Raw genomic sequence first — 25,318 nt, 5'->3', positions numbered from 1 at the left:
TGGTACGATGAGCCCACAGGACCCCGTCTAGCTCTTCCGCCCATCTGCCCTTACTCTTTTCTAGCCGTTTCTTGAACCCTTCGCATTTTGTGCGGTTGGTAAGTTCCACTTGGCCATTAGCCTGTAGATGAGCTACAAATACAAAGCGCTGCACAATGTCCATTCTGTGACAAAAATTCTCAATCCACTTTCCCGTAAACTGTGTCCCATTGTCAAAGACGAGTACCCTCGGTGACCTGTATCTGCAGCAGATGTTGCGCCATAAGAACCTCTCAATGGTACACTCATCGATCTTTGTTACTGCTTCCGCCTCTACCCACTTGGAAAAATAATCTATTGCCATTATGAGAAAGCACTTTCCTCTCGGAGCTGTTGGAAGTTTCCTCACAATATCAATTCCCCACTTGTCAAAAGGATAAGTGGCGCACATTGTACCCATGGTTTTCCCTGGGATATTAATGCGTGGGGCGTATTTTTGACAAACCTCGCATTTCTTGACAAACTGTTTGGCATCTTCTGCCATTGTAGGCCAGTAAAACCCAGCCCTGCCAATTTTCCTCATCAAATCTTTATACCCGGCATGGTTTCCGCAGCAACCCTGATGAACTTCCCTGACATCGAACTGTGCTTCCTCCGAAGATAGGCATTTCAACAAAGGATGAGTGAAGGATCTTTTGTACAACTGATCATTGATAACACAATACCTGCCATAGAGGCAGCATTGAGAAACAACCAGGTCAAGTCGTTCCTCTGTTCGCAAGAAGTGGAGAATGGGCGTTCGCCAATCCTCCCTTACATCTGTGCTGAAGACACCCTGCCTGCCCTCCGCACTAGGCTAAAAAAGCAAAGTTACAGAATTTGTCCAACTATGCTCGACCGCGTTGTCCATCTGTGCCAGTAGGTCAACTTTGTTGTTTTGTTCCCGCGATATCTGTTTAATGAAGCAGTCCTGGAATTTGGACATTAATTCCCTAGCTCTGACATGGTAAACAGCCATTCGGCTTTCCCTGATGTCGTACTCATCCAATAATTGCTGCACTACTAATTGTAAGTCAGTTTTAAAGAACAGACTCAGCTCCCAGCTCCGACAAGATTGTCAAGGCTCTGACAATAGCCTCATACTCAGCTTCGTTATTACATAAGCGTTGCTCATACTTAATGGCAAACTGTAAGTCATCTTCCTCTTTGAATTTGTATTTTGTGGGACCAAAATAACTAAGGGTACCATATTAATTTAAGTAAAAAATGGTTATGTAACTTGTGTATTTAAAAGTAGGGTTATATAACTTATGTTTTTATGAAATAGGGCTGTAAAAAGACTTGCCTCTTTATCTTTTCCATATTATATAGAGTGTGACATTTGCCCTTTGAACTTTAAATATATATGTTTATTCTTATTTGTAATTATTTTTTAGATTAAAACTAATCTTTTGTCAATAATTTGTTTATGCTAAATATGTTGATAATTGAGAAATGTAGAATACGTATAGGTAAGTCAATACTTTTTATGAATAAATTAATGTAAAGCATAAATAAACATTTTCGCATGAATTCGAATTCTGGAGGAGACCAAATTTTAACCATATTAACTGAATACAACTACTCTTAATTTATACTAATTTACTCATAATTTTTTTTGAGAAATGTATCTATAAAATGTGATTCAATAAAAAACTTCTTATCATGAGAATCGCAAAAACTATTATAGGAACTTATAGAATAACTGCATTGTACCAAAGCCAAATATTAAAAACATGAGCTGAAATTTCAGCTCGATCGGGAAAACAGGTCAAGTCAATTCAGTCAAGATTTTTCAATAGTTTCAGTTTATCGGTTTTGTCAGAACAATCCGATTTTCAAATGCAACTCAGTTGGTAAGACGCTTCTTCTTCAATTAGTAAGTTGAAGATTCGAGTCTCCACGAAAGGAAAAAAGAAAAGGAGAGATCCATTATTGATCCTCCTTTTTAAAGAGTGTATAAAAGAAAAGAAAAGGCATAAACAACTACTAAGCTGCAACTAAAACAAAATTCCATCACTGTTTTGTAAGAGTAGAGTTTCTAAACATGTCAAAGATTCATGGGATAAATATATACTATATTATCACAATAAATTCTGAGAATTATCAGATCAAGCTACATACAACAAAATATTACATATACTGCAGGCCTCAACAGTCTCAAACAGATAAATACTGTGTCTTACAAACAGCAGGTGGTCATACGAAACTTAGCGCCGTTACACGCAGTCATCAGTAGTCGAACAAGCCCACGGAAGGTATCCCGTTGAAGCTACCTCGGGAGTCCTTGTGGCTCGTACGATCATCACAGCTGCTGCCAACGTTGTTGGGGAGCACGTGCGACTGGGGTGGGTTGGGGAGATCGAGCCCCTCTTTCCCCATCTGCTGAACTTCGAGCGGAGATAGAATCTTGATGCACGACACGCTATTTACAAACTCCCTGGATTAGACGAAAAAACACTAAGCTGAGTAACAAGATCTCATAGATGCATCAAATGAATTCTATGGATATCATGTATACAATTGTGCTTCTTGCAGTCATCTTGATGTTTATAGTTGGGCAGTGTTCATAAACTATAGTCCGAACTTTAAAATATTACAAATATACGATGTTCACTTAATAGCCCGAGTCACAATTTCTAGACAACGGAGATAAGCACGGGCTAATAAAAGTCACCACAAGGTCAAAGTTCGGGATATAATTTAAGAATAAACCTTCATAGTTCAAATAAAATTTGAAAGACTCGAAAAGAATACGTTGAGAGTTTGAAAAAATTCAAAAAAATAGAAGCAAAAACCAGATACATGAAATATTTTGGATCACAAGACTAGAAAACTACTATGGAAGGATGTAATGATTATATGTAGGATGACAATTTATTTCTCAATATAATAATATATGAAGTAACTAAAGGAGAGAAATGCAAGAAAGCAGGTAGATGCTCTTACTGCCAAGGGTCATCGCCGAGGAGAAGAATGTCGTTCTCTCGGTCAACAAATACAAGCTGCCAGCCTGATCTCTGACGGTCGTCCAATAATCCTTCAAGCCCGAATAACTGAGCAAGCTCACTACGGAGCTCATTGTAGCTGCTGAACTTGGAAATATCGAGCGACCGTCCAAAAGACCCTGATTTGTGAACCTGATAAGAATTTCATATGCATTGTTAAATTTGTGTTGATCAAGAGGCACCATATACAAGTAGTAGTCACACTTGTATTTGTTAACTCACCTTCACAAAGGTTCCAGGGGGTGGGTTAGTGTGGTCTGCATTTTCCGAGGCCTGCAAGTAGCCTGACTCGTCTACGCAACTTGAGGAAGTCATCTCTGAGTTACGAGGAAAGTCGGTGCCTGCAGCGCCCACAAATGCTGGGGTAGCATAAGACATTGAGAATGATCCATTCTCGTTGCCAGTGTTTCTGAAGGAGGATGAAAGCCCATTCAGCATCATAGCCGAAGATGAGTCTGTAGTAACGCCAAACGGGCTTTTGTCATGGGAGTCGGAGGCACCTTGGAGACCCAGAAACTCTCTCCCGGGAAATGGGGGTAGCAAAGCTGAAAGGTCGGGGAGTTTGGGACCGGGTGGCACTAACTCGTCCGGATGAAGCATTCCAAACTGGGAAACCTTGGGAGGGAGTTGAGGGTCCAACGCTACTCGCTTTGATGACGAGGAATGAGAGACTAAGGTGTTGTTGGGTGCGTGCCAGTTCACCAGATGCGATGCTCCTTCGTTGGAGAACGAAGTTAGGAGACTCTGAGGCATGGAGGAAGTATTAGATGAAGAGACGTGGTTCCCGAGAAGGTCAGAGAAGTTGTGTAGCTGGCTTGTCGAGGCCATTGCCTGCAGCGGCGTGAGCTGGGGCTGAGAGGCTTGCCCCATTCTCGGCCCGTTTTGGAGGGTGGCTTTGTTCTGTTGATCTTGGAAGTGCGAATGCAATTGCTGCTGCGATTGCTGCACCCGCTGCTCGTGTTGTTGCAGTTGCTGCTCTTGCTGGTCTTTGAACTGCTGGTGGAGCTCCAACTGCTGTTGCAACATTTGAGCCTGAGACATGACGTTATCTGGAAAGTTCTGAACGAAGTTCGGCTGAGGGTTCGACTGCTGCAGCATTTGATTCTGGATCGGTGAGGCAGACACGTTTGGCAGATTTTGTTGGAGCTGCAGGAGCAACTGGCTGGGAACTTTAGAGGGATCTAACGACATCGCATCGTGGAGAGAATTACTCGTCATCGCATGATACATCTCGGGTTGTAAACCGAGCATGGAGTTATCAAGCCTCGGCTGCATGAAAGAGGATACACCAAATCTCTGGAAATTAAGCGACTGCATCCCTTGATCTCCGATGCCGCCACCACGAAGCCATGTCAGCGGAGAGTTAAGGCTCATATCGCCATCTCCGACACCTGAAAAGAAGAGTGTAAACAGCAGAGAAGTGGAATCTAAACTAACACCAAGAAAGGAAATGGCGTTTTCTTAGGTAACCGTTATAGCTCATGAACGAGACCTGGAAAGGAAGGCAGTGCTGACGGCCATGGCCGCTTCAATCTGAGGGAGAATGGAGACGGGTACATGGGAAAGGTCATCAGGGGTTCGATCTCCCACAACGAAACTCGCGGTTGCCTTTCCCCTGCAGTTGATTCATCCCACCCAACCTAAATAAGAAATGTAGGATATGCTTAAAATAGTAAGAGAAACGAATTCTTGTCAGCGTTCAGCATTGAGCGAAAGGCAATTAAATTCACAAAGCCATTCTTGGACTGTTTCCGACAATATCTTAGCTGTCAGCGTGCGTGAAAAAATATCCCGAGTTTCTTAAAAAATAGAAGGAAATCTTGAATAACTTCTAGAAGAGGTGTATATATACTTCAGAAATTGTATCATAATCATGCAGTTCATAAAGAAAAATAATCGACTTTCAATCAAAATCAAGGTGAAAGTAGTTCATCCACAAGAGTATTGGTTAAAGGGGAAGAAAAACCTTCACTGAGCGCCAATGCGAGTTTGGCCAACGAACAGGATCCAAATCACTGACACCAGTAATCGTGCCCATATACCTGAGTTCAAACATATGTGAGTACCACACAAAGCAGAACTAAAGTTGAATAATTGATGCATTAATCATGCCTTCATCATTTTTCATGTGCACAAACATTTCTCAAAATTCTGTTGAAATACGAAGAAGGCAGCATCTTAAGAGTAAGAGAAAGTAAATTCAAATCCTAAGTCGTTCAACCAAGAAAGTTTACCAATTTTGACATATACGTTAGTATAACTTTTAAGGAAAATATAATGACGTTTTAAGAAAGGGTGGGTCGTATTCCTAATGCCCAACTCCACAAACGAAAAGATCAGAAATCGGTAAGAGATTATAACAAAGAATTTTCACATTAAACTGTGCATATTTGTATGACTGCAGCAAATTCGACACCTACCTACGAACACTTGATTCTTCTGTTTCAAATAGCATCCGGAAGCGCATCCCAACAGAAACTCGCGTGTGATACACTGCTTTGGCATACTTCGCCAGTGATATGACAAACTCAGTTGGACTTGCCCTAAAATCAGAAAAGATGCAAATGTGACGAAGCGAGTTACTTAATGAACCAAATAAAGCAGAAATTGTACCTTGGATTGTAAAAGATAGTGAAACGACTATTTGTAGCTGCTGCGTGAGCAGCTGCAGCAAGAAGACCGATATGCATGCTATCACTGGACAGAACTGATGACGGCATAACAGTTTGAGGACGTTGAGCACGCCGAATTCCCAAGAGCAATTGATTATTCTCATTCCTGATAGAGAGTTAATAGTAAGAGTCGGAAAAATAACCATTATTCCAAAACAAAACCATGGTACTATGGCATTGTGATATATACGGCTAACATAAACCTAATTTTTAATTTCTTCCGAGTCTCTAATAAATCAACCTCGTTGCACGGATTGGTAGGAGAGAGCTATAAATGGACAATACTCTTGCAGGTATGGGAAAAAACCAACACATTACGAATGAAAAACCAACCACGAAATAAATAATAACTCTCTCGCCACTACAAGTTGAACATATATAAGTTTATGGATTGGAACGCCAGTATTCAGATTTTGTTGCATACCATATGAAAATAACAGCGTCTCCAGCGACAAGCCTCTTTGCACTCACAAACACACTCCATCCAGTCGTAAGGAGATGTCGCTTTGGCTGACCTGTAAACAAGAACTCTTCAGTTTGACTACTAAAGAACGAAACGACAGCTTCAGAAAACCACACAATATCTTCAAGAGCTCACCACGAAATATGTGCCTAAACTTCCATTCATTTCCGTGAAGATCCTTCGCAATTAATTCTTGACAAGGAGGCGTTAGAGAGAAATCCTGAAGAAGCAAAAAGGAAAACGTCAGCCAAATAACGTTAACTAATCAAAAATTGTATTAGCGCCCGTAAAAGGTAACTATTGGACCTACAAGGGGAGGAAAAACTTTCTCAGCTGCTCGGCGAGGGACGGAGAATCCCCCATGGGTACTGGTGTCACTAGCTGTCAATGTTTTACAGAAATAATTGGTTGGCTGTTTACTTGGGGTGCCAAGTTCTGCCGGTAACAAGCATAAGTCTTTTTGCTCTTGCTGATCAAAATGGCAAAGTGAATAGCTAGTGAGCAACGAAGAATCGAAGACAACATAAAATTCATAGATGTAAAATAGAAGTTAATGTACAGTACAGTGGTGAGTGGTTGCAAAGTCATCTGAGCATATACTTCATCTGTTTCGATATCTGCCTGTAATTTCGACCAATCCAAGCATTAATATCACATCATTTAAGAAATACGAGAAAAAAGTTAGAAGAAAAAGGCAGCTTACATGCATGGTAACATTGTGAAGTTGGCATATTAGCTGTGGCTGCAAGCCGGGATAGCTAGGGATAGCCGAATCCACTTCCTTGTTCGTTGAGGCAGCAACCTATTAAAAAATCACCACACATCTAAGGGGCTACCTAACAAACCCTAGAAACTAAGCCTTATAACGCAACATTCAATTGAGATATAGACTACTTAATCAATCAAGAATATGCAAGAACTTTCAGTGTAAGGAAAATCTCGATATATTCCAGAATTTTTCAAATTAACTGGAGAGCGAAGCTTCTTTTACGTGATTTTTTCCATCAATCATGCTTCCAATACGAAATAAAATGCAAGCGCCACACATTTCCTGGAAAACTAAAACTAATACAATGTAACTTTAAGATATGTTAGGCTGCTTAAAGGCTGAAGGCCGAAAGCAGGCGAATGACTCACTGATTCATAGAAAACACACACACATTCACCTAAGATTAACAAAGTTCCAACCATTTCTTAGAAACACAACAATTTCACTATTTTGCAAGCTTAAACACACTAATTCTCCATCAAAGTTCATGTCTAAAGAAATGCTCAGCAAATCTTAGTATCAACAACGAACCTGCTCGCTATGGCCTTGAGGAAAGTACACGACTCGACTTCCAATTAGAGGAAGTGAGACAAGCGGGCCAGCACACGCATGCCATAGCTCCGAATTCAAGCATTTCGTCTCTCCTGCCATCCAGAACCAGCAAGACATATTTTTATTTGAAAAGGAATCAATTTTTGTACACAATATATTAAATTCTTCAAATAAAACCAGCATTTCCATATGCATCCCCAAAAATCAGAGCTACTAGAGTGAGAGAGAAAAATAAAATAAAAATAAAAACACAAACACACAACTCACCTTCCTCAGTCTGAGCATTAAATCCAGTAGTAGTAGGTGAAGAAGAAGAAGATAACCTCATATTCCTCACTAATTTTAATCTTTGCTAAAACAAAAACCTACCACTAAAACTAATTTCCCTGAAATCAAAAGGGATTCATGAAAAAACAACAATCTTGAAAGGTATCCCTCCACCCACACCCATACCCACCCCCACCCCCCACCCCACAAACCAACTAGAATAGCTAATTCTTCTCATCCAAACCCACACATGCACCCCTCCTCCCCCCAAAATATGCAGCCTGCTTCCCCAAGTAGAAGAAAAACTTAAAATAAACAAGGTGGGAGCATGAAATTTCACAAGGGTTTGCGGAAAACGAAAAGTTAAAGCAGATCTTGAAGTTGAAACAAACAACCCTAAAGAGGAACACCAAAAAAGAACAAGAAGAGGACTGGTCCGAGGAATAAATGAACTAAAGTAAGCAAGTAAAAGCTAAACAAGAAGGAAATGATGAGTAGCTTTTGTGAACTATTGAGATCTCTCTCTCTCTCTCTCTCTCTCACCCGCTCCCCCTCTCTCTCTGAAGCTAAAATCAGCTACAGTCTACAGATCTTTCAGTTTTTTTTCTCTTTTTCCTTTATTTTTCTTTCAAGTATTACTATATTCTCACAGAGAGTTCGTACACAAGTTAAAACGCTGCCGGCTGCATGGTAAATCCGGAAAGTCCATCAATTATTGAACCCATTTCTCGTAATTCTTTTATTTTTATCACACCAAAATACAACTCAGGGAGGAAATAATTGAATAAAAATCCAATCTTTGGTGCTGAAAGTTTCTTGAAATGGTAACGTCGTGATTTTTATTACAAGGAATTTTAGGAAAACGGACCAAAAAATACAACTCAAGGAGAAAAATAATTGAATAAAAATCCAATCTTTGGTGCTGAAAGTTTCTTGAAATGGGCAGCGTCGTGATTTTTATTACAACTGATTTTAGGAAAACGGAGACTGGCTGTGTACTTTTTCTTTGTGGGCACATGAAAAGGAAACATTTTTCATGAGAAAGGATTTGAATAAATGTTCACGAAAGCTTTTGCAACACTACAAAACCGAAAATAGATTTTTGGATAGAAAAAGAAAAGCAAAACCGTCTAGTTTTATTGAGTGTTTGTAAAAAATATTATATCATTTTTTTACCTATAGTTTTTTTAGTTTTTTTTTACTTGTATAGTTTTTTTAGTTAATTTGAATGTTTTTGAATATTCGTGTTTGAGTCTAGAACAAAAATTATTCATGATAATTATTTTGTAAAATGTGTCTTCAAATTGTTTAAGATAAAATTTATCGTTCTGATCTTATCACCATTCTATTTATCAAAATAAAAATAAAAAATCACCATTCTAATGTTATGGTTGAGTACATACTTAAAATGAGATTATACTAATAGGGTGTGTGCTTTGAGCTATAAAAAAGTGATAAGCTTTATTTAATATCTTATACCTCATTTACTTTAAATGAATAAAATATTCGAGCAGATGATATAAATTTTCGGACAACACCTTTTCACTTGAGAAGGATGATATAATTTTATACCATCTTACGAGGAATGGATAAATATATTATCATTTAAATCAAACAAGATATAAAAAAATATGGTCCCTACTTTAAGTGGTAAATTTATATCCCATTATATTATCCTTCTATTTAGAGGGATAAAAAACAAACACACTCATATAGTATATAAATCCCGTTGATTCTCACCGTTTTGCGGTTTTGCATTAATATATTACGGACTCGTTTAATATAACTGTATGAGACAAGATGTGATATAAAATAATGTAGTAACATATTAATATCATGTTTAGTACTTTAATACACTAAAAATATTTATAGTAAACAATAGGGTCATTCATTCAACATACAACATCAAATTTTGTCCACCATTTGAAAAAAGATAAATTTTAGCCATTTTTTGTATGTCATGACTATTCTATCCTTCTCTCTCTCTCCTCTCTCTTTCTCATATCCCTCTCTCTCTCCAGCGGCTGCGCGGTAACGACGCATAGCAGAAGTCACCGGAGCTCTCTCTCTTTCCAGTGGCTGCGCGACAGCGGCGCCTAGCACGTAGATCTCACGGCTTGGGTAAAAGTCGTCGGAGCGGAGTATGAGGCGGCGGCGATGGAGGAGATCCGGTCCTCTGAAATCGGCGGCGTGGAGGAGGGACTGGTCAGGTGGTGGCCATCTCCCTCTTCCTACCCTTCGTCCTCGGTCTAAACGTGGCAGCGGAGGATCCGGGCTCCAGATCGTCGTCGCGACGGACGTTACGTTGCCTCCTCCGACTTCAGATCATCGTTGCGCCGCCTCCTCCATCGGCAGATCTGATCTACGCTGCAACAGTAGCCGTCACTTTCTTCAATTTCAGCCATCGGCAGATCTGATCTGTATTTGTGCTGCACGTATGGCACTTATGGCACTATTAGTGCCATAAGTGCCAAAAAGACTTCCCCCTAGAGTTTAGATATTACATTTAGGGTTTAGATTATTCATTTGGAATTTAGATGTTCCATTTAGGGTTTAGATTATCCATTTAGGGTTTAAATGATGCTGTTTCTGTATTTGTGCTGCACGTATGGCACTTATGGCACTATTAGTGCCATAAGTGCCTAAATGACCATTTTACTTAGTTTTATTTTGAATTTTCGTTGGCACTTGTGGCACTAAATAGTGCCATAAGTGCCAAAAAATACTATTTTATTTTGAATTTTCGTTGGCACTTATGGCACTAATAGTGCCATAAGTGCCAACGAAAATTCAAAATAAAACAAAGTAAAATCTTGGCACTTATGGCACTAATAGTGCCATAAGTGCCTAACCCAATCTGACACGCGACCCGCGTATCTGATCCTACCCGGTCCGCCTCATTAAGGGCAAAAACGTCTGAATTTGTAAAATATGGCTAGAATTTAAGTTTTTTCAAAAAGTGGCCATAAATTGATTTCCATGATTCATTTTGGCTATCTCAAAATTTTTCTCTTTATATTATGTATATCATCTTCACAATCAAATAAAGCAGTATAATATTTTTGAACTTTTAATTTATAAAGGTCATATAAAAAATATATAAAGATATAATATATTAACACTCACTCACACACACACACACACACATATATATATATATATATATGTATGTATACATATGTATATATTTTAGTACTGTATATATTTCAGTAGAAATTTTGTATAATTTATTTTAATATAACGTGTATATATTATATCATATTTAATTTTTTCATGTATATTTTGATTTGGGTGAAATTAAATTTCAGGGCAAGTTCCGAAATGGGCTAAAGTTTATGTATTTATATTACAACTTTATATAGTTAAAAATACCAAAATTCACTAATACTTTGTGGATTTACAGTCAATTAGCACCTCAAAAAAATATGTTGTGAAATGCAAATAAGTAAAAAGTAATTAAAAGTTCCAAAAACTCTGTCAAGACTAATAGAAATTTTGAAATAAAAATATCTAGATATTTTGGTGGAAATTTTAAATAGATAATAATAATCATTAGATAAAAAGATTTTCTGACAATCTTGATCATTTATTTGATAGGCCTGCAACTATAAGATGACTTCATCTTCATTTTTAACGCTACTATTTTTATTATAGTTATTTTATATAATAATATAAGTACTTTATAAAATTTTATTTTTTAAATATAATATTCTAAAAAATATAATTTTTTTACTATTATAATGAAGTAGGTATCACCGTGATGCACGGGGAGTAATACTACTTAGACATAATATGTTAAAACCATAATAAAAATATTTAAAAAACAATAAAATATTAGTACTATATATTTTTCGAATCTAACGACTGAATTCAAACTAGTTAATTTCCCAAAATATCTATATTTCATCACAATAACAAAAACACGCTAAATTTCACTTTGACTTTTAACTAAAAAAACGCTACTTGAATACACTACTTTTAAAACAACCAATTCACTATCCACAACAATGTATATACGAGAACCAAAATTTGATTCCAACAACTCCAACCTTGCAAGTATTGCCATACAGTATAATAGAATAAAAGAAAAAACAGTAACCAATCTTCCTAATTCGCCACGACACGACGTGTTGGGCATCGTGCTTCTTTACACGAGCTCTATCCAATGCTATACAAGTAAGGTGTCGTGCATGGTCAACTTGTCGATGCTTCGTGATGGCATTGTCTCATAAGGGAGCTCCAAGCAAGCAATGCAGCTCCGACTGCAGGCTCAACCTAGTTTTTTGTTGAAGAAAACGAGCACGTGTTTAGTGAGTGCAAAGAGTGTGCAACAAAATGTAGTGAGTGCTCGAGAAGTGGAGAGACACGACACCCCGTTCGTTTAGAGGGTAACGAGCATGTATATGAGGAGTGGGAGCCAATGATATAGTAGTGCGTGCCTATACCTTGGGACGAATGGGAAGAACACCGGGGAAGTCCTTGGATATGCAGTTTATGACCTCGTTGCCAATGTCCCACCTTTTGTTGGCCTCGAGAACGCCACCAACCATTACGAGGGGGAAAGTATCCTTGCCGTCTGCAACAAAAGACATAATAGCTCAGTTGTGATGGTGTCAAATACTAATGAGCTATAGAAAACACACACCTTCACCACAGAGCTCCAATCTCGCGACAACAGCTTTCACACTCGAAGCCAGCTCATGAACAGCGTCAAATAAGATGTTGGTTGCTGCAAGATCGCCTCCATCTGCACAAGAAACCACAACGGGAAGCAGAGCTGCTATCCGAGCCCAGGATGGATCTGCATACGTCCACCTAAAATCAAACTTCAGTCATATCCTATATTATCATTGCTTCATCATCATTGTGATTTGTTTGCAACCTCAAAATCATAGTTATTTACTGATTTATCAAGCTCGATGAGCACCAAGAAAGTGAATGGCTTATAGTAATAATTATAGGCACTACACACATACGTACCCTATAAGTTCATCGGGGGAAGAGAGATTTAGTTTGTCTAGAATAATTTGTGTTAGTGTAGTCGGTGGACCACGGCCATCGTAAGCCCTTATTACAGCGGTCAGCGCCTGTGCAGCTATACCATAAGCACTGCAAGTAAAGGAAATGTATTAAAAGATGAACAAAACAAAACGCCACAAAGTTTTTAAAATGCAATCAAATTTCATTTACAACTACCAAATTATATTTTTTGATTGATTGCACTAAAGGATTGAAGGGTATATATCTAAAGGTGATATACTGATATGTGCCAATATTGGTGATTGCACAAGTTAGAAGGGTTTTCTCCAGCGAGGATGCACAAAGGCCATTGTAAAAAGTGCTGAGAGATGTGTTAGCTATGGCAGCAAATAAAAGTCGTGAAGATGGCAATCGTACAAACAATTATTTGAAGGGCGTACCTTCCCCAGTCGCCTAAAACAGGTCCAGCACCAGCAGCCCGAGCTTCTCTTCCATCTTCCGTGAACCCATAAGCAATGGTGCCTGTACCAGCTATGAGGACACATCCGTGAAGCTTTCCCATCGTCCCACTTGACAAAGCAGCCACAGCATCATTCTCAACAAATAACCGAACATGACTCGGGAATATTTCTCTAAGAAGATAAAGCGAGGAAAACAACAATTAGTATCAGATGAAGTATTTAAAAGTCGACACTTGTAACAAAAAACGCAATACGTAAGCACGAAGTTACGCTACTATGCATTAAACTGTGGTAGAAAGATACACGAATTGTAAAATGATTAAATCAATTTCCTATCGTCATTCACCAATCCTATCCATTGCCTCTCCGTTGCATTTTTTTTTATAACTATCGTGTTGCGTTGTAAAGTGCATTTGCAGATCCAACAAAAACTAATCACATATATGAATGCCACGGCAGAATAAATTCTTTTAAGAATCGAACCTGAGCCAAGTAAGTATGCGATGCTGGTCCTTTGGGTGGTCAACACCAGAAGCTGAAAGACAAACGGCTTGAACAGAAGAACGAGTTGATCTTGATGCTGCAAGAGCATCCGCCATAACTTTCTCCAAAGTCTCTCTAGCTGCAGATTCTGTGAACAAAAAAATCAAATCGAAGAATTATTAACACGACGAGGCCATGAATCTGCATCTCCAGTTACAAATTTATTTTTTGTCTAGCCAAAGCATGTGTCATGACCTATGTCTGTCCCTATCTAGGTATGTGATTATACGAATATTGCAAATTCAAGAGTATCACCTAAAAACTAACGTAGCTATAAAGGACTAAAAATGTAAATGAAATAAGAAAAAGAATAAGTAAATTGTCAATTAGAGTAGCTTTTGCCCCCAAAAGAGTTAGTTTTTGCTTCTTTGGCCGAAAAACAAGATCAAGGTGATCCGAATGCATTTGCAAATTCTAGTATTTCCCATAGGCCATAGCACAATAAAAAAAAGGTCAACAGATCTAGGTCACCCTATTTACCCTGCTGGGACTAACGACTAAGTCACGTTGCAAAAAAGAAGCTTAAGTCACGTTGCTAGCTCCCGTTGCAAAAAAGAAGCTTAACCTCAGGTTAAATTCTAGACGCAACTCAAAGCACTAGTTTATGACAGCGAGTGCCTCACTTTCTTCATAACTAGCTCAGTTCTTCCAATGAGCCAGAACGTCATCGACAGTCATGAAACAAACATCATCACAGCTATGTCTACACCATCACGAACTTAGCATCCTTAAACCAACATTTTTTCCCCCAGCAAAACAGAAACGTCCTTTGCATAAACAAATCATTCTCACACACACAAGTGTCGTAATCAGAATTTTGCCACATTTCACCTAGATAGATAAAAACAGTATAGGTTAATCCATTCTATACTAACATTGATTGGAACCCTTGATAATTTGTATCATTTGAGCTCATTTTGCTTCATTCATATCCCATTTGGAAAAATCATAGCAACGAGGATAAAAATACTCAATCATGAAAAGTAAACGCCCCCAGTGTTCGTGATCCAACAACAATCATTCCAAGCAACCACAGCCCCAAAATGTTCAAAATCCAAAAGCATAGCAATCATTGCATTCATTCAACCAAAATTGAGACACAACACAGAAATGAGTCAAAACAGAGAGCATAAATCACCTCCAACACTGTTGTGGTTGGAGCAACCGGCGACGGCGCGAGCAAGAACAGGCAGAGGATCAGGCAGCGGCTGATCAAAGGGTGTCAAAGACATGCATATGCAAACAGTCGACGCCGTCCCACCATCTATCCCCAATATCACCTTCCTCCCATAAACACCACCATTCAAAATCCTACCTTCATCCCTATAAGCAGCAGCTGCAGCAGCCATCATATTCACTTCATGCTCAAACTCCCAAATTTGCCGATTCCTATACCTCTTCATGGCCCAATCTGAAAAAAAAAAAAAAAAGATTGCAACTTTGAAGTGCGGTGGCACAAAACAGAAAATTGGGTTTGAGCTGTGAATGAGATGGGCAAGAATGATTGGGGATTGGGGTTTTATAATGGGGGGTTTTCGTAAATAAAGAATTGGGACGGCAACAAGGAGACAAATTCTTGGAGGTAAGTGCTTGATTTTAGGTGAAATCGACGAGTCTGCATAGTAATTGAATAATTGGGGATGTTGATTGGAGGAATGCAGATAAAGTATTCGATGAAAGAGGCAGCCATTTTTGCTTAGCTCTGCATGCAATGAGCTCTTTGTCGTTGTGCGATTTGCCTTTGCTGCGAAACCATGTTATTGGCTGCAGTCCACGTGGCGTGTGTCGAAGCTTTTGTTGCTTCTTTGTGTATCTATATTTTTGATGTTTTATTTATAAAATGTATGATTATTTTGAAAATAAAATGTATGATTATTTTGAAATTGTAACTTTAACTTGTCTTTTGAACCGTGATGAATTAAGTTAATTTTTTTTAAAATTTTTGTAATTTTTTTAATTAATTTTTTATCGTCGAATTATTAAATTGTTGCTTACATGAATTAGTTCGCTATATAATATTCATGTTACGACGCCGTTAGCAATAAAGTTGTTGAATCTTAGAAATTAGGATGCTGATATAGGATATATAGTCCATTTAAGATTTTAATTGAAATTTTACAAAACGATATTGTTTAGGCCTCATAAAAACATCGTCTTTATTAATTCACATAAGCTCCAACTCAGCACTCCGACGACTGGAAAAAAAAATTGTGGGATTGAATTGAAAAAATTGAAAAGGTGATGATTTAATTCGTCACGTTAAAATTACAATTTCGAAATAGTTCGTGATTTTATTTGTCAAAATCCTATTTATTATTTCAATATTAAATTTTTGAGTATGAGAACAAATTTCACTTAATTTTTTATTTTAAATATATGATTTTTCTTAATATTTCAATTTTTCACACGATTGTCAATTACCTTTAAATTAAAGTTGAGGTGGACGCTTAAAATGTTAATACGGCTAAAACGGTTGATGTACTAAATAATGTAATTAAATGTCTACACCGCTTCAGCTAGTCACGATAATATCAATTTATTGAAAATTTACAATTGTGTTAAAAAATCAAAACAAAATAAAATTCGTGTATTTGGGAGGGATATTTTTTTAATTCATATATGAAATCAGAATTAAGAGAGAGTTTATGTATTAAGATATAATTACCCCTATTCATATCTAGAGAATTCAAATTAAAGGTTTAACTTATAAATACAACTTATAAATACGAATAAAAAGAATGGCTAAGGATTTTATTTGTCCACGTGCATGTCTACGTTAGGCCCAATATAGAAGCACGTGACTAAGTTAGGCCCAAACAAGCAGGCCCACGATTATGGTCCAGTAAGGAGAAGGCCCAAGTATCATTTATTTATGAATTGAAAAAACAAATTATTATTACTATTTACTAGTATTATTAAGTTTGAACCCACAATTGTTGACAAAATAAGAGGTCAAAATAATTAGTGATGGAGGAGCTTCAATTTTCATTTATTTATTTTGTTTTCTAAAAAAGCTCACAAGTCACAAATAACAAATTTAGCTAATTTAATGAGAAAAGAAAAACATAACTTGTTACACAAGTATTCTCTAACTTCTTACCTAAAATTCAGAAGAATTTATTTTAGCCACTATAATAACAAATCAACAAAGTTTCCTCTAAAAAAATATAAAAAAATAAAATTAGATCAATATTAGTAAAACAAATAATCAGGTGATTATAAGATTCATTTAAATTAACACCATATATTTATTTCATTAATTACAATTGAAAATATCTAAAACCCTAAGCCCCAAAACACAACCGCCTTTCTATATTTCACTCTCAGTCAGCTAAAAGCATTTATAGTCTCTCTCACTCCTCTCTCTCTCTCCACTCCATTCCTCGATAAACCCTAACAAAAACCCTAGGGTTTAATCTCCGCAAACCGGAATTTCCCACACAAAATCAGGAGAAAATGGGCAGCCTTGTTCTGATCAGGAGATCGTCCCAATCGTCGTTGAAGACGCTCGCGCTCACCGCCGTCAGCCGTTTCATTTCCGTCAATCCACTATCAGCTCCGTCGAATGCGGCTTCTGGCGCACAGATTCACACCTGCGCAGCTGATTCGGTGCTGCCTAAAGCTGCTCCGTGCGTCGGATTGGGGAGGAGTTTCCATTCCGGCCAGGCTTTGCGGGCTGGGTTTGCTGTGGCTGATTATTCCGATGGGGAAAGGGCCTCGAGCGGGCCCGCCGATGAAGGGCTCGAGATCGCCAAGCTTGGTATTGCGCCGCAGATTGTGTCGGCTTTGAAGAGTAAGGGCATCGAGAAGCTTTTCCCGATTCAGGTATAATTCCGGAATGAAAGAAAATGCTGCTTGTGTTGAATAAGTGTGTATTGGTATTTGAAATCCGATTAGAGCTATGATGCCGGCATAGAAATATTAGGTAACATTGTATCGTCATTTTATGAGCTAACAATTATGTGAGTTGGAAAGAAAACAAGGAATCGAACCCTAAGCTGAAAAGGTTGGCTGTAAGGATTATGATACTATCAATGTGTTGAAGGGAAAATGAGGATTCGCCTTTTAGAAAATACTTGTCTTTCTTGATCATTTTTTTTGTTCCTTCTAATTGCAGAGGGCAGTGTTGGAGCCTGCCATGGCGGGTCGCGATATGATAGGGCGAGCACGAACTGGAACGGGGAAGACCCTAGCTTTTGGGATTCCCATCATGGATAAAATTATTAAGTACAACCAGAAGCATGGGTGAGTATATCACTTCTTGAGTAATCAATTGGGTAGTTTTTTTTTTAAGGCTAAGGAATTCTGCTTGCTTTTATTGTTCAGACAGGGCAGGAATCCTTTGGCCCTTGTTATGGCTCCAACAAGAGAACTTGCTCGACAGGTTGATAAAGAATTTTCAGAGTCCGCCACAGAATTGGATACACTTTGTGTCTATGGGGGTGTCCCAATATCCCGCCAAATGAGCACTCTTGACCGTGGTGTTGATGTGGTTGTTGGAACTCCTGGCCGTCTCATTGATTTGATTAAGCGTGGTTCCTTGAACTTGTCGGAGGTGCAGTTTGTTGTCCTTGATGAAGCTGATCAGATGCTTAATGTGGGATTTGCAGAAGATGTTGAGATGATCCTGAGCTTCATAAAGCAGAAACACCAGACAATGATGTTTTCAGCTACAATGCCAAATTGGATACTGAAACTTACCCAAAAGTTCTTGAAAAGCCCGGTTACTGTGGACCTTGTGAGATTCAGATTTTGTGTTTATTGGCTTTTATGCCTTCTTATTTATTTATTTACTTTTTTTTGGGCAACAAGCATTTGAAGTTGCTAGTCTGATATGAAAATCTGTCGTCAACTATGTGCTGCAGGTGGGAGACTCTGATCAGAAATTAGCTGATGGGATTACCTTATATTCGATTGTGTCAGATACGCGGCAAAAACCAGCTATACTCGGACCTCTGATAACTGTATGAATCTTACTTTTAAGTCTTCTTTACTTGTTTATTGTACTTCCAGTCTTGTTACTGGATTAATTCTTCATATGTTACATAATCCAATCACGATGTTCAATGTTCTGAGCTAAGCAGTACAACCAATTTGTTATCAGGAGCATGCAAAAGGAGGTAAATGTATTGTGTTTACTCAGACGAAGCGTGATGCTGATAGGTTGGCGTATGCTATGCAAAGGAGCTTTAAATGTGAACCGTTGCATGGTGATATAACACAGAACCAAAGGGAAAGGACTCTATCTGCTTTTCGTGAGGGAAGGATCAATATTTTAGTGGCCACTGATGTAGCTGCGCGTGGGCTTGATGTGCCAAATGTTGATCTTGTATGTTATCTGATTATCTTGGTCATGTGTTCTTACATATTGGTCATTATACGACACACCATTGGAAGAGCTACCTTACATTTTCCTTTTTATAATAAAAAAACCATAAAGAAATACTCCCTCCGTCCCATTGATCTTGGCCTGTTTTCTTTTTTGGGTTGTTCCATTGATCTTGTCCTGTTTTTATATTTGGTATTGATTTTACACTACAAACAATATAGCCCCACACCTTTACACACTTTTACCACACTAGTTATACTCTCCGTTATACTCTCCTTAATAAACGCGCCCAAAAGAAATGGGACAAGCCTAATGGGACGGGGGGGGAGTAATTGATAGACCACCGAAGGTTATAAATAATATCCTGTTTCCACTATATTTGTGTTATATAATGTTTTCATGCACTTGGAATAATTGATTAGTGTTGGCTGTTTAATATTTAGTCAAATACTGGGAAACATGATGCTATCCTTTAAAGTGAGATCTTACCACAGTTGACATTTTACTTGATTTATCAATGATATTAGAGTGTTGAGTGGATTAGTTCGTAAGTAAATGCAACTCATACTCTCAATTGATTCTAAGTCTTAAGTCAATAGGCTTTTAAAGTCATTAATCATTAAATACTGCAGGAGAGACTGCTGCATGGAACTTAAAAATAGTTGTTACTTTTGAATCACACAATGATTTGTGCATATGTCTATTATGTTTATTAACGCTATCTTCAATGCTTTGTTCTGCTTAGGTGGTGCATTATGAACTTCCAAACTCTTCTGAGATTTTTGTTCATCGGTCTGGACGAACTGGCCGTGCTGGAAAGAAAGGTAGTGCGGTCCTTATTTATTCAGACCACGAATATAGGGAAATTAAGGCTATTGAGCGTGAAGTTGGATGTCGTTTTGTTGAGGCAAGTTCTCAATCTATGTTCTTCTAAAGTGTTTCCATAATGTTCTTTTGTATGCTCTGATTTTTTGGACAACTTTGCCTTCCTAGTTTGTTCTTATAATTGCCATATAGTGAGTTTGTATTATATAACCAAGGTCTAGTTAAAAGAACTGTGATTCAGTGTAAGTACATGACTGCCCGCTGCATATTCTGTCAAGTTTTCATGCCCTTCAAAATTCAAATATTTTAGCTAAGTCCATTTAAACTTTCCTGGTTTTAGCTCCCGAAGATAGCTGTTGGAGATGATGCTATGAGCATGTATAGTGCCATGGATCAGGGTGGCCGTTCTGGTTTTGGTGGAAGCAGCAGGGGAGGTGGTCGATTTGGTGATTCTGGTTTTGGTCGTTCTGGTGGTTATGGGGGTGGCCGTTCTGGTGGATATTCTGGTTCTTCTGGTGGATATGGAGCTTCAGGAGGTGGTCGTTTTGGTTCTGGTGGTGGATTTGGGGGACAGGGTTCAGGCCGATCCAGCGGTTTTGGTTCTAGTCGGTCAGGTGGTTCCGGGGGCCGTTCAGAGGGTTTTGGTGCCCTTTTAGGTGGTCCCGTTAGAAACAATGATTCACGTGGCTCTGGTGGTTTTGGTTTTGGTTCTGATCGATCCAGTGGATCTCGGAAGAGTTCTGGTTCCCGCTTTGGTGGTAGTGATGGCAATGATGACGGATTCTTCTAAAGATAGCAAAGGTAATTCCCTTTTGCTTTTGTGGTGTTTCATGAAATACTATTGCTCCATGATGAGTTCTAGTTGATATATTCAACTGTATGTGGGTCTGCAGTATACAAATTTATTTCCCTGAACACTTCTCATCTTAAATCTTTGGTTGGAAATTCGAACCAAGATTGTTTAATTTATAAAAATGTTGGTGTAACAACTTCTCATATATATTGCAATTGTATGAAAACTGTTTCAGAACCTACACAAAATCAGGAAGTTCATATTACTTGTAACCAAGATTGTTTTGAAATTCTATCGAATCTCGAAAGTTAACTTCTACCTTGTGCATTGCTACTGATGATTCTTGCCTACGATCTAACTCTTGGTTTTGACAATATGTGGCAGCATTATCGTAGCAGCACACGCAAAGATGGCGAAAATTACCATCCGGGAGCAAAGCTCGTCAGTCATCTACTCTGAGAATCGCCTGCTTTTGAGTCGGGACGAGTAGGGATTATCTCCGTCGTGCTGCTGCTGCTGCTGCTGCTTAAGACTTGTAATATGCCATATGTTACTGTCTTGTTAGTTGCTAGTGTTCATAGTTGCTGATGTCAAAGCCTTGGATCCATAATTTTTGCTTTAGATTTTTAAGAAGGGAATGGTTTCTTGAATATCGCCTTGACATAATGCTCGGATTTATTATGTATAAATCGGCAATAGGAACTCATGCTGCCTCAAGAGACACAAAACTTTGTGCTACTGATTATATATCTCCACATTTATTGTAAGTATCTTGTTTTCTCAATAATGATGCAGAAATGAATCCTGCAGTGTTACTTTTCTTCTCTTTAGGTTGTTCGACCGTTAGAGAGCGTTTACTTTTGAGAATTAACCGTTGATTCTTATAACGCCCTACTAGAACAGAGAAGATCGATAGAAATAGTGTCTTGACAAACCGTCTCGTCAAAACATCATTGTACATATCAAGTGTTTATCGCGAAGAAAACCCTAATCGGTCTTCCTCCCCCAGTTTTTGAACGAGCCGGCCCTAGGGATTCGCTTGAGGACACCGGCATCCAGCTTGCCGTAGTTGTGCTGCACCTGCCCGAGGGCGCTCAAGATGAAGTTGTCTATTTGGTCATCGTATTTTTCGTACAAGACGGGCAGCGTGTGAGCAGCGATGAAACCTAAGAAACGAAGCAATGTTTTGTTAATCTCGTCTCTGTGTAATAGCGTGCAAACCACACAGAATCAAAGGAGTTGTTTAGTAGCTTTTGTTTCAATATAATGCACATCAAAATTTCTCACCAATGTATATCACAGTGAGAAAGTTGCACCAGCTCCCAATAATAGCAGCAGCTAACAAGCTACCAACAACCTGCAAAATTGGTATCAAGAGCTCTCAACTCGGCCATCACCAACAATAATCGAGTAACGAGAAGATTGTGCAGGGAAAAACAAGAGGGGAACGAGAAACTACCACAACAAACTGTTTAATAGTGCCTTCACAGGCGACGTCTTGCAAGTAGATTAAACTGCGGTTCACCTCAGTCCCGACCATCTTGCCTATGTTGACGAAAACCTCCTCAGGAAGAACGACACGGGGGGCTGAAGACGAAGATCTGTTCCCATCAATGAAATGCGCAATGAGAGAGTAGCATAGAGAGCATGCAAGTTTATGTAGTGAGATTTACCGGTTTAGTATGCTCGAAGCATTTGTCCAAAGAAATTGAAGCAACAATGCAATGATGAGAGCGAAGCATGAGAGTGAGAGGAAGTTGTAGTTGAGCCACTCAAAGAGCACCCAGACAACGGTGGCACCACCTAAGACGCCAGCCGAGATCTTCTTGTTCCTCCATAGTAGGACATCAGCAGCTTGCGCGTTCAAGAAAAATGAATTGTGAGACGAGGGCAGGATAGATAGGCTTGGTACAAACAAACTCCGTTAGATGTGTAAGAAGGTCTTACATTTGCCACCACCAAGAATATGGTGAACGGGCTTCTCACGCCCAAACAGTTTCTTCACCTGACAAGAGACGGAGCTCGAGTCGTCATCCTCAGAGAATGAAACTTTCTTGTGTTTTGATACATTATCAGAAATTGCATCCATGATGTTGTGTACGAGCCCCTCCGACATTTTTTCCAACTGAAAAAATATGTCAAAATACAATCAATGGGGTCCGTTTTGGGGGTGTGGTGGAGGGTTGATCTCGAGAAAATTAAAATTTTGGTGACATAATACTAGAAAAGGTCTTAGTGACTACACATTTCAACAGTAAGCTTATTTTCCGACTTACTACAATGTTAGCACAAAAAGGATACGAATTGTGGATAGAAGATTTCATTTGAGATGCGACTAAAGGAGTGTTTTGCTTAGCTTATAAGCTCTTGAAAAGTGTTTGGCAAAATAAACTCCTAAATAGTAACTTATAAGCAAACTATAAAAATAAGCTCCACATAAAATAAGTTCCTCAACCCCAACTTATTATTTCATAATCTCATAAGCAACAACCAGTTTACAAAAATACACTACTATGTCGTATTATTTCCAACATATACCCTTTCAATTTCACCTCTCTTCAATAGTCTCTCTCTAATCATCCAAACACTTTCACAACTTCTAAGCTCTTGAAGCCTTACATCTTATAAGAAAATGAATTGTATAAGCTCTCGGAAATAAGCTTAGCCAAACACTCTCTAAATAAGGTCCACACATAGTAATGTAAATATAACACCTTCCTATCACAAAAATGACTTAAACCTTCTAAACCAACAATTTTTCGAGTGAATTCGCATAAGAATGCTCTGTTTATAAGCACAAAACATTTCATACAAGTTGTAACAGACTAAATATACACATACTAAATGTTGAGAGTTGCAAGGGCAAACAGATGGAGTTTGAGTGCAAAATCATGACAAATTGACAACTAAGAAATGAACAAATCAAAACTATGCACACACAAAAAAAACCTAACTTGCTCACAGCCAACACAGGATCTAAACACTAGAATCAGACATAGAATACATGTGAAGAAAACTGATTATTTTCTCAAAATTATTAAGCATAAAAAATAGGAGTATGGTAATTCACAAAACCTGCAGATAGCTCCTATCTCCAAACCCAGAAATAAAAATTGGAACTTTAACCTAACCCATAACATCTACCACATAACATCACATATTTAGGCGAAAATGAGTTCTACCAAAATCTTTTTTTTTTTTTTTTGTTCAAACTGGGAAATGACAAGAAAATAATCTCCAACTTCAAAAATAGCAAACTAGAGAGAAGCCCAGAAGCTAAAAAGATGCGAGCAGAAAATGGAACAAAATTTACAAGCAAGAATCATAGTGAAATTAGTTGAAAATGGGTGAATTTTACCTTGAGCTATTTCAGTTCCTTTCTGTGGAAAATGGAGGTTACAAATAGAATAAATTGAATAATATATGGAAGATAAAAGGCGTCCCCTTTTTTATATGGCTTTTTAAGACAAACTACTTTCTTGGGGAAATGTGAGATTTATAATTATTATTAAATGCAAGACATTGACACGTGAAAAACGTCAACATTACATTATCTTTTTAGAATTAGATTTCATTTTTCTTTAATAGTATAAGCTTTTTGTACAAATTAGACGAAGTTATTTGTGAATGAATGATTGGATACTCTATAATGAATCTCGATACTCAAAATATTGATAAAACTTTAGATTTTGAGTTGTGTAGTTTTGATTGCATGATGGTCTTTAAAATAGGTTATCATATTATATTATTACTCATCATTTAATATATATATATATATATGGTAAGGATATAATAAGTATATTAAACTTATAAAATAAACCTCTTTTAATAATAGGTATAATATCTATAAAAAAATGAATAAAAAACTGATATTAATAGATTATACTCTCTCCTTCCACGAGATGTTATCATAAGTGAGGGAGGCACGGATTTTTAGAAATTTTGTGATGTTTAGTGAGAAAGGGGTCCACAAATGAAGAAAAATGAAAAAAGTAATTAAGTTAGTAAGTCGAGATTGAAGCCCACATGTTATTAAGTGGAGAAAAAGATCCACAAATTTACTAAAAGTATATTAGAATAATTGTATGTGGACGACCTTCTCAAAAAAAATTATATGTGGACGAACTAAAATAGCAAATTAGGACAATATTTTCGTGGGCAGAGTGATTATATAATATTACGTGATCGTAGGGATTTGAATAGTGAGTGACCAATTGTATTATTTGGCTATTATTTTAATTATTAAATTATAAATTGAGTGATCTCTAATCGTTCAAATTGTTAGGTTACGTATGACTCACCACGATGTATTATTTTATATAAACTTTATCTCAAATAATTGAAATGAGTCGACTTTATATGAGTATTATTTTATGTTTGGTAATAGTTTAAGTATATGCATAACAAATATAAATTAAAACATGGAATTGAAGATAAATACTATGATCAGTTACTCCATATCAGAATATTACTACTCGATATATGAAACTTAATAAATAATTCTAACAAGTTATTGGATAAATCATACTAATATGTAGAGATTTTTTTTTCTATGTAATGTAGAGGGAATTAAATATTAACTAGCCAACATGGCAACATAGAAGGGCAAAAATGTAAATTTACACCCGAGGAGTGCTA

The 25,318-nt window shown here is 37.8% G+C and overlaps 4 protein-coding genes across 6 annotated transcripts; 1 reads left to right on the top strand and 3 right to left on the bottom strand.

Annotated features, from left to right (window-relative positions):
• Positions 1-2,013: 2,013 nt before the first annotated feature.
• On the bottom strand, positions 2,014-8,665 carry LOC131012711 (auxin response factor 6-like). Its single transcript, XM_057940701.1, has 14 exons — positions 7,750-8,665; positions 7,462-7,574; positions 6,865-6,963; positions 6,726-6,782; positions 6,472-6,630; positions 6,297-6,381; positions 6,123-6,213; positions 5,640-5,804; positions 5,447-5,569; positions 4,993-5,068; positions 4,519-4,666; positions 3,249-4,417; positions 2,968-3,158; positions 2,014-2,458 (listed from the first exon to the last, which is right to left on the bottom strand). The coding sequence occupies exons 1-14, from the start codon at positions 7,808-7,810 to the stop codon at positions 2,251-2,253; spliced, it is 2,745 nt and encodes a 914-aa protein (XP_057796684.1). The 5' UTR covers positions 7,811-8,665; the 3' UTR covers positions 2,014-2,250.
• A 3,060-nt stretch (positions 8,666-11,725) lies between these two features.
• Positions 11,726-15,518, bottom strand: LOC131012748 (uncharacterized). The gene is made up of 7 exons (XM_057940751.1): positions 14,872-15,518; positions 13,674-13,821; positions 13,170-13,361; positions 12,730-12,858; positions 12,395-12,564; positions 12,195-12,325; positions 11,726-12,024 (listed from the first exon to the last, which is right to left on the bottom strand). Exons 1-7 carry the CDS (start codon positions 15,134-15,136, stop codon positions 11,944-11,946), a joined length of 1,116 nt encoding a protein of 371 aa, XP_057796734.1. The 5' UTR covers positions 15,137-15,518; the 3' UTR covers positions 11,726-11,943.
• A 1,356-nt stretch (positions 15,519-16,874) lies between these two features.
• On the top strand, positions 16,875-21,447 carry LOC131012724 (DEAD-box ATP-dependent RNA helicase 53, mitochondrial-like). Its single transcript, XM_057940717.1, has 8 exons — positions 16,875-17,558; positions 17,851-17,978; positions 18,060-18,471; positions 18,599-18,697; positions 18,838-19,062; positions 19,808-19,969; positions 20,228-20,688; positions 21,065-21,447. Exons 1-7 carry the CDS (start codon positions 17,190-17,192, stop codon positions 20,675-20,677), a joined length of 1,845 nt encoding a protein of 614 aa, XP_057796700.1. The 5' UTR covers positions 16,875-17,189; the 3' UTR covers positions 20,678-20,688; positions 21,065-21,447.
• A 91-nt stretch (positions 21,448-21,538) lies between these two features.
• On the bottom strand, positions 21,539-24,182 carry LOC131012753 (reticulon-like protein B8). Of its 3 annotated transcripts, none has more exons than XM_057940758.1 (6): positions 24,039-24,182; positions 22,628-22,805; positions 22,354-22,534; positions 22,140-22,281; positions 21,968-22,037; positions 21,539-21,846 (listed from the first exon to the last, which is right to left on the bottom strand). In XM_057940758.1, the coding sequence occupies exons 2-6, from the start codon at positions 22,794-22,796 to the stop codon at positions 21,668-21,670; spliced, it is 741 nt and encodes a 246-aa protein (XP_057796741.1). In that variant the 5' UTR covers positions 22,797-22,805; positions 24,039-24,182; the 3' UTR covers positions 21,539-21,667. The 3 variants fall into 3 exon arrangements, with proteins under 3 accessions (XP_057796741.1, XP_057796740.1, XP_057796742.1); XM_057940757.1 differs by lacking the exon at positions 24,039-24,182 and adding an exon at positions 23,219-24,004; XM_057940759.1 differs by lacking the exon at positions 24,039-24,182 and adding an exon at positions 23,756-23,892.
• Positions 24,183-25,318: the final 1,136 nt, after the last annotated feature.

The sequence above is a fragment of the Salvia miltiorrhiza genome, chromosome 2 (genome assembly GCF_028751815.1).
Source record: "Salvia miltiorrhiza cultivar Shanhuang (shh) chromosome 2, IMPLAD_Smil_shh, whole genome shotgun sequence".
NCBI lineage: Eukaryota > Viridiplantae > Streptophyta > Magnoliopsida > Lamiales > Lamiaceae > Salvia > Salvia miltiorrhiza.
The sequence above is the reverse complement of the archived record's forward strand: the minus strand, read 5'-3'. Positions and strand labels throughout refer to the sequence as shown.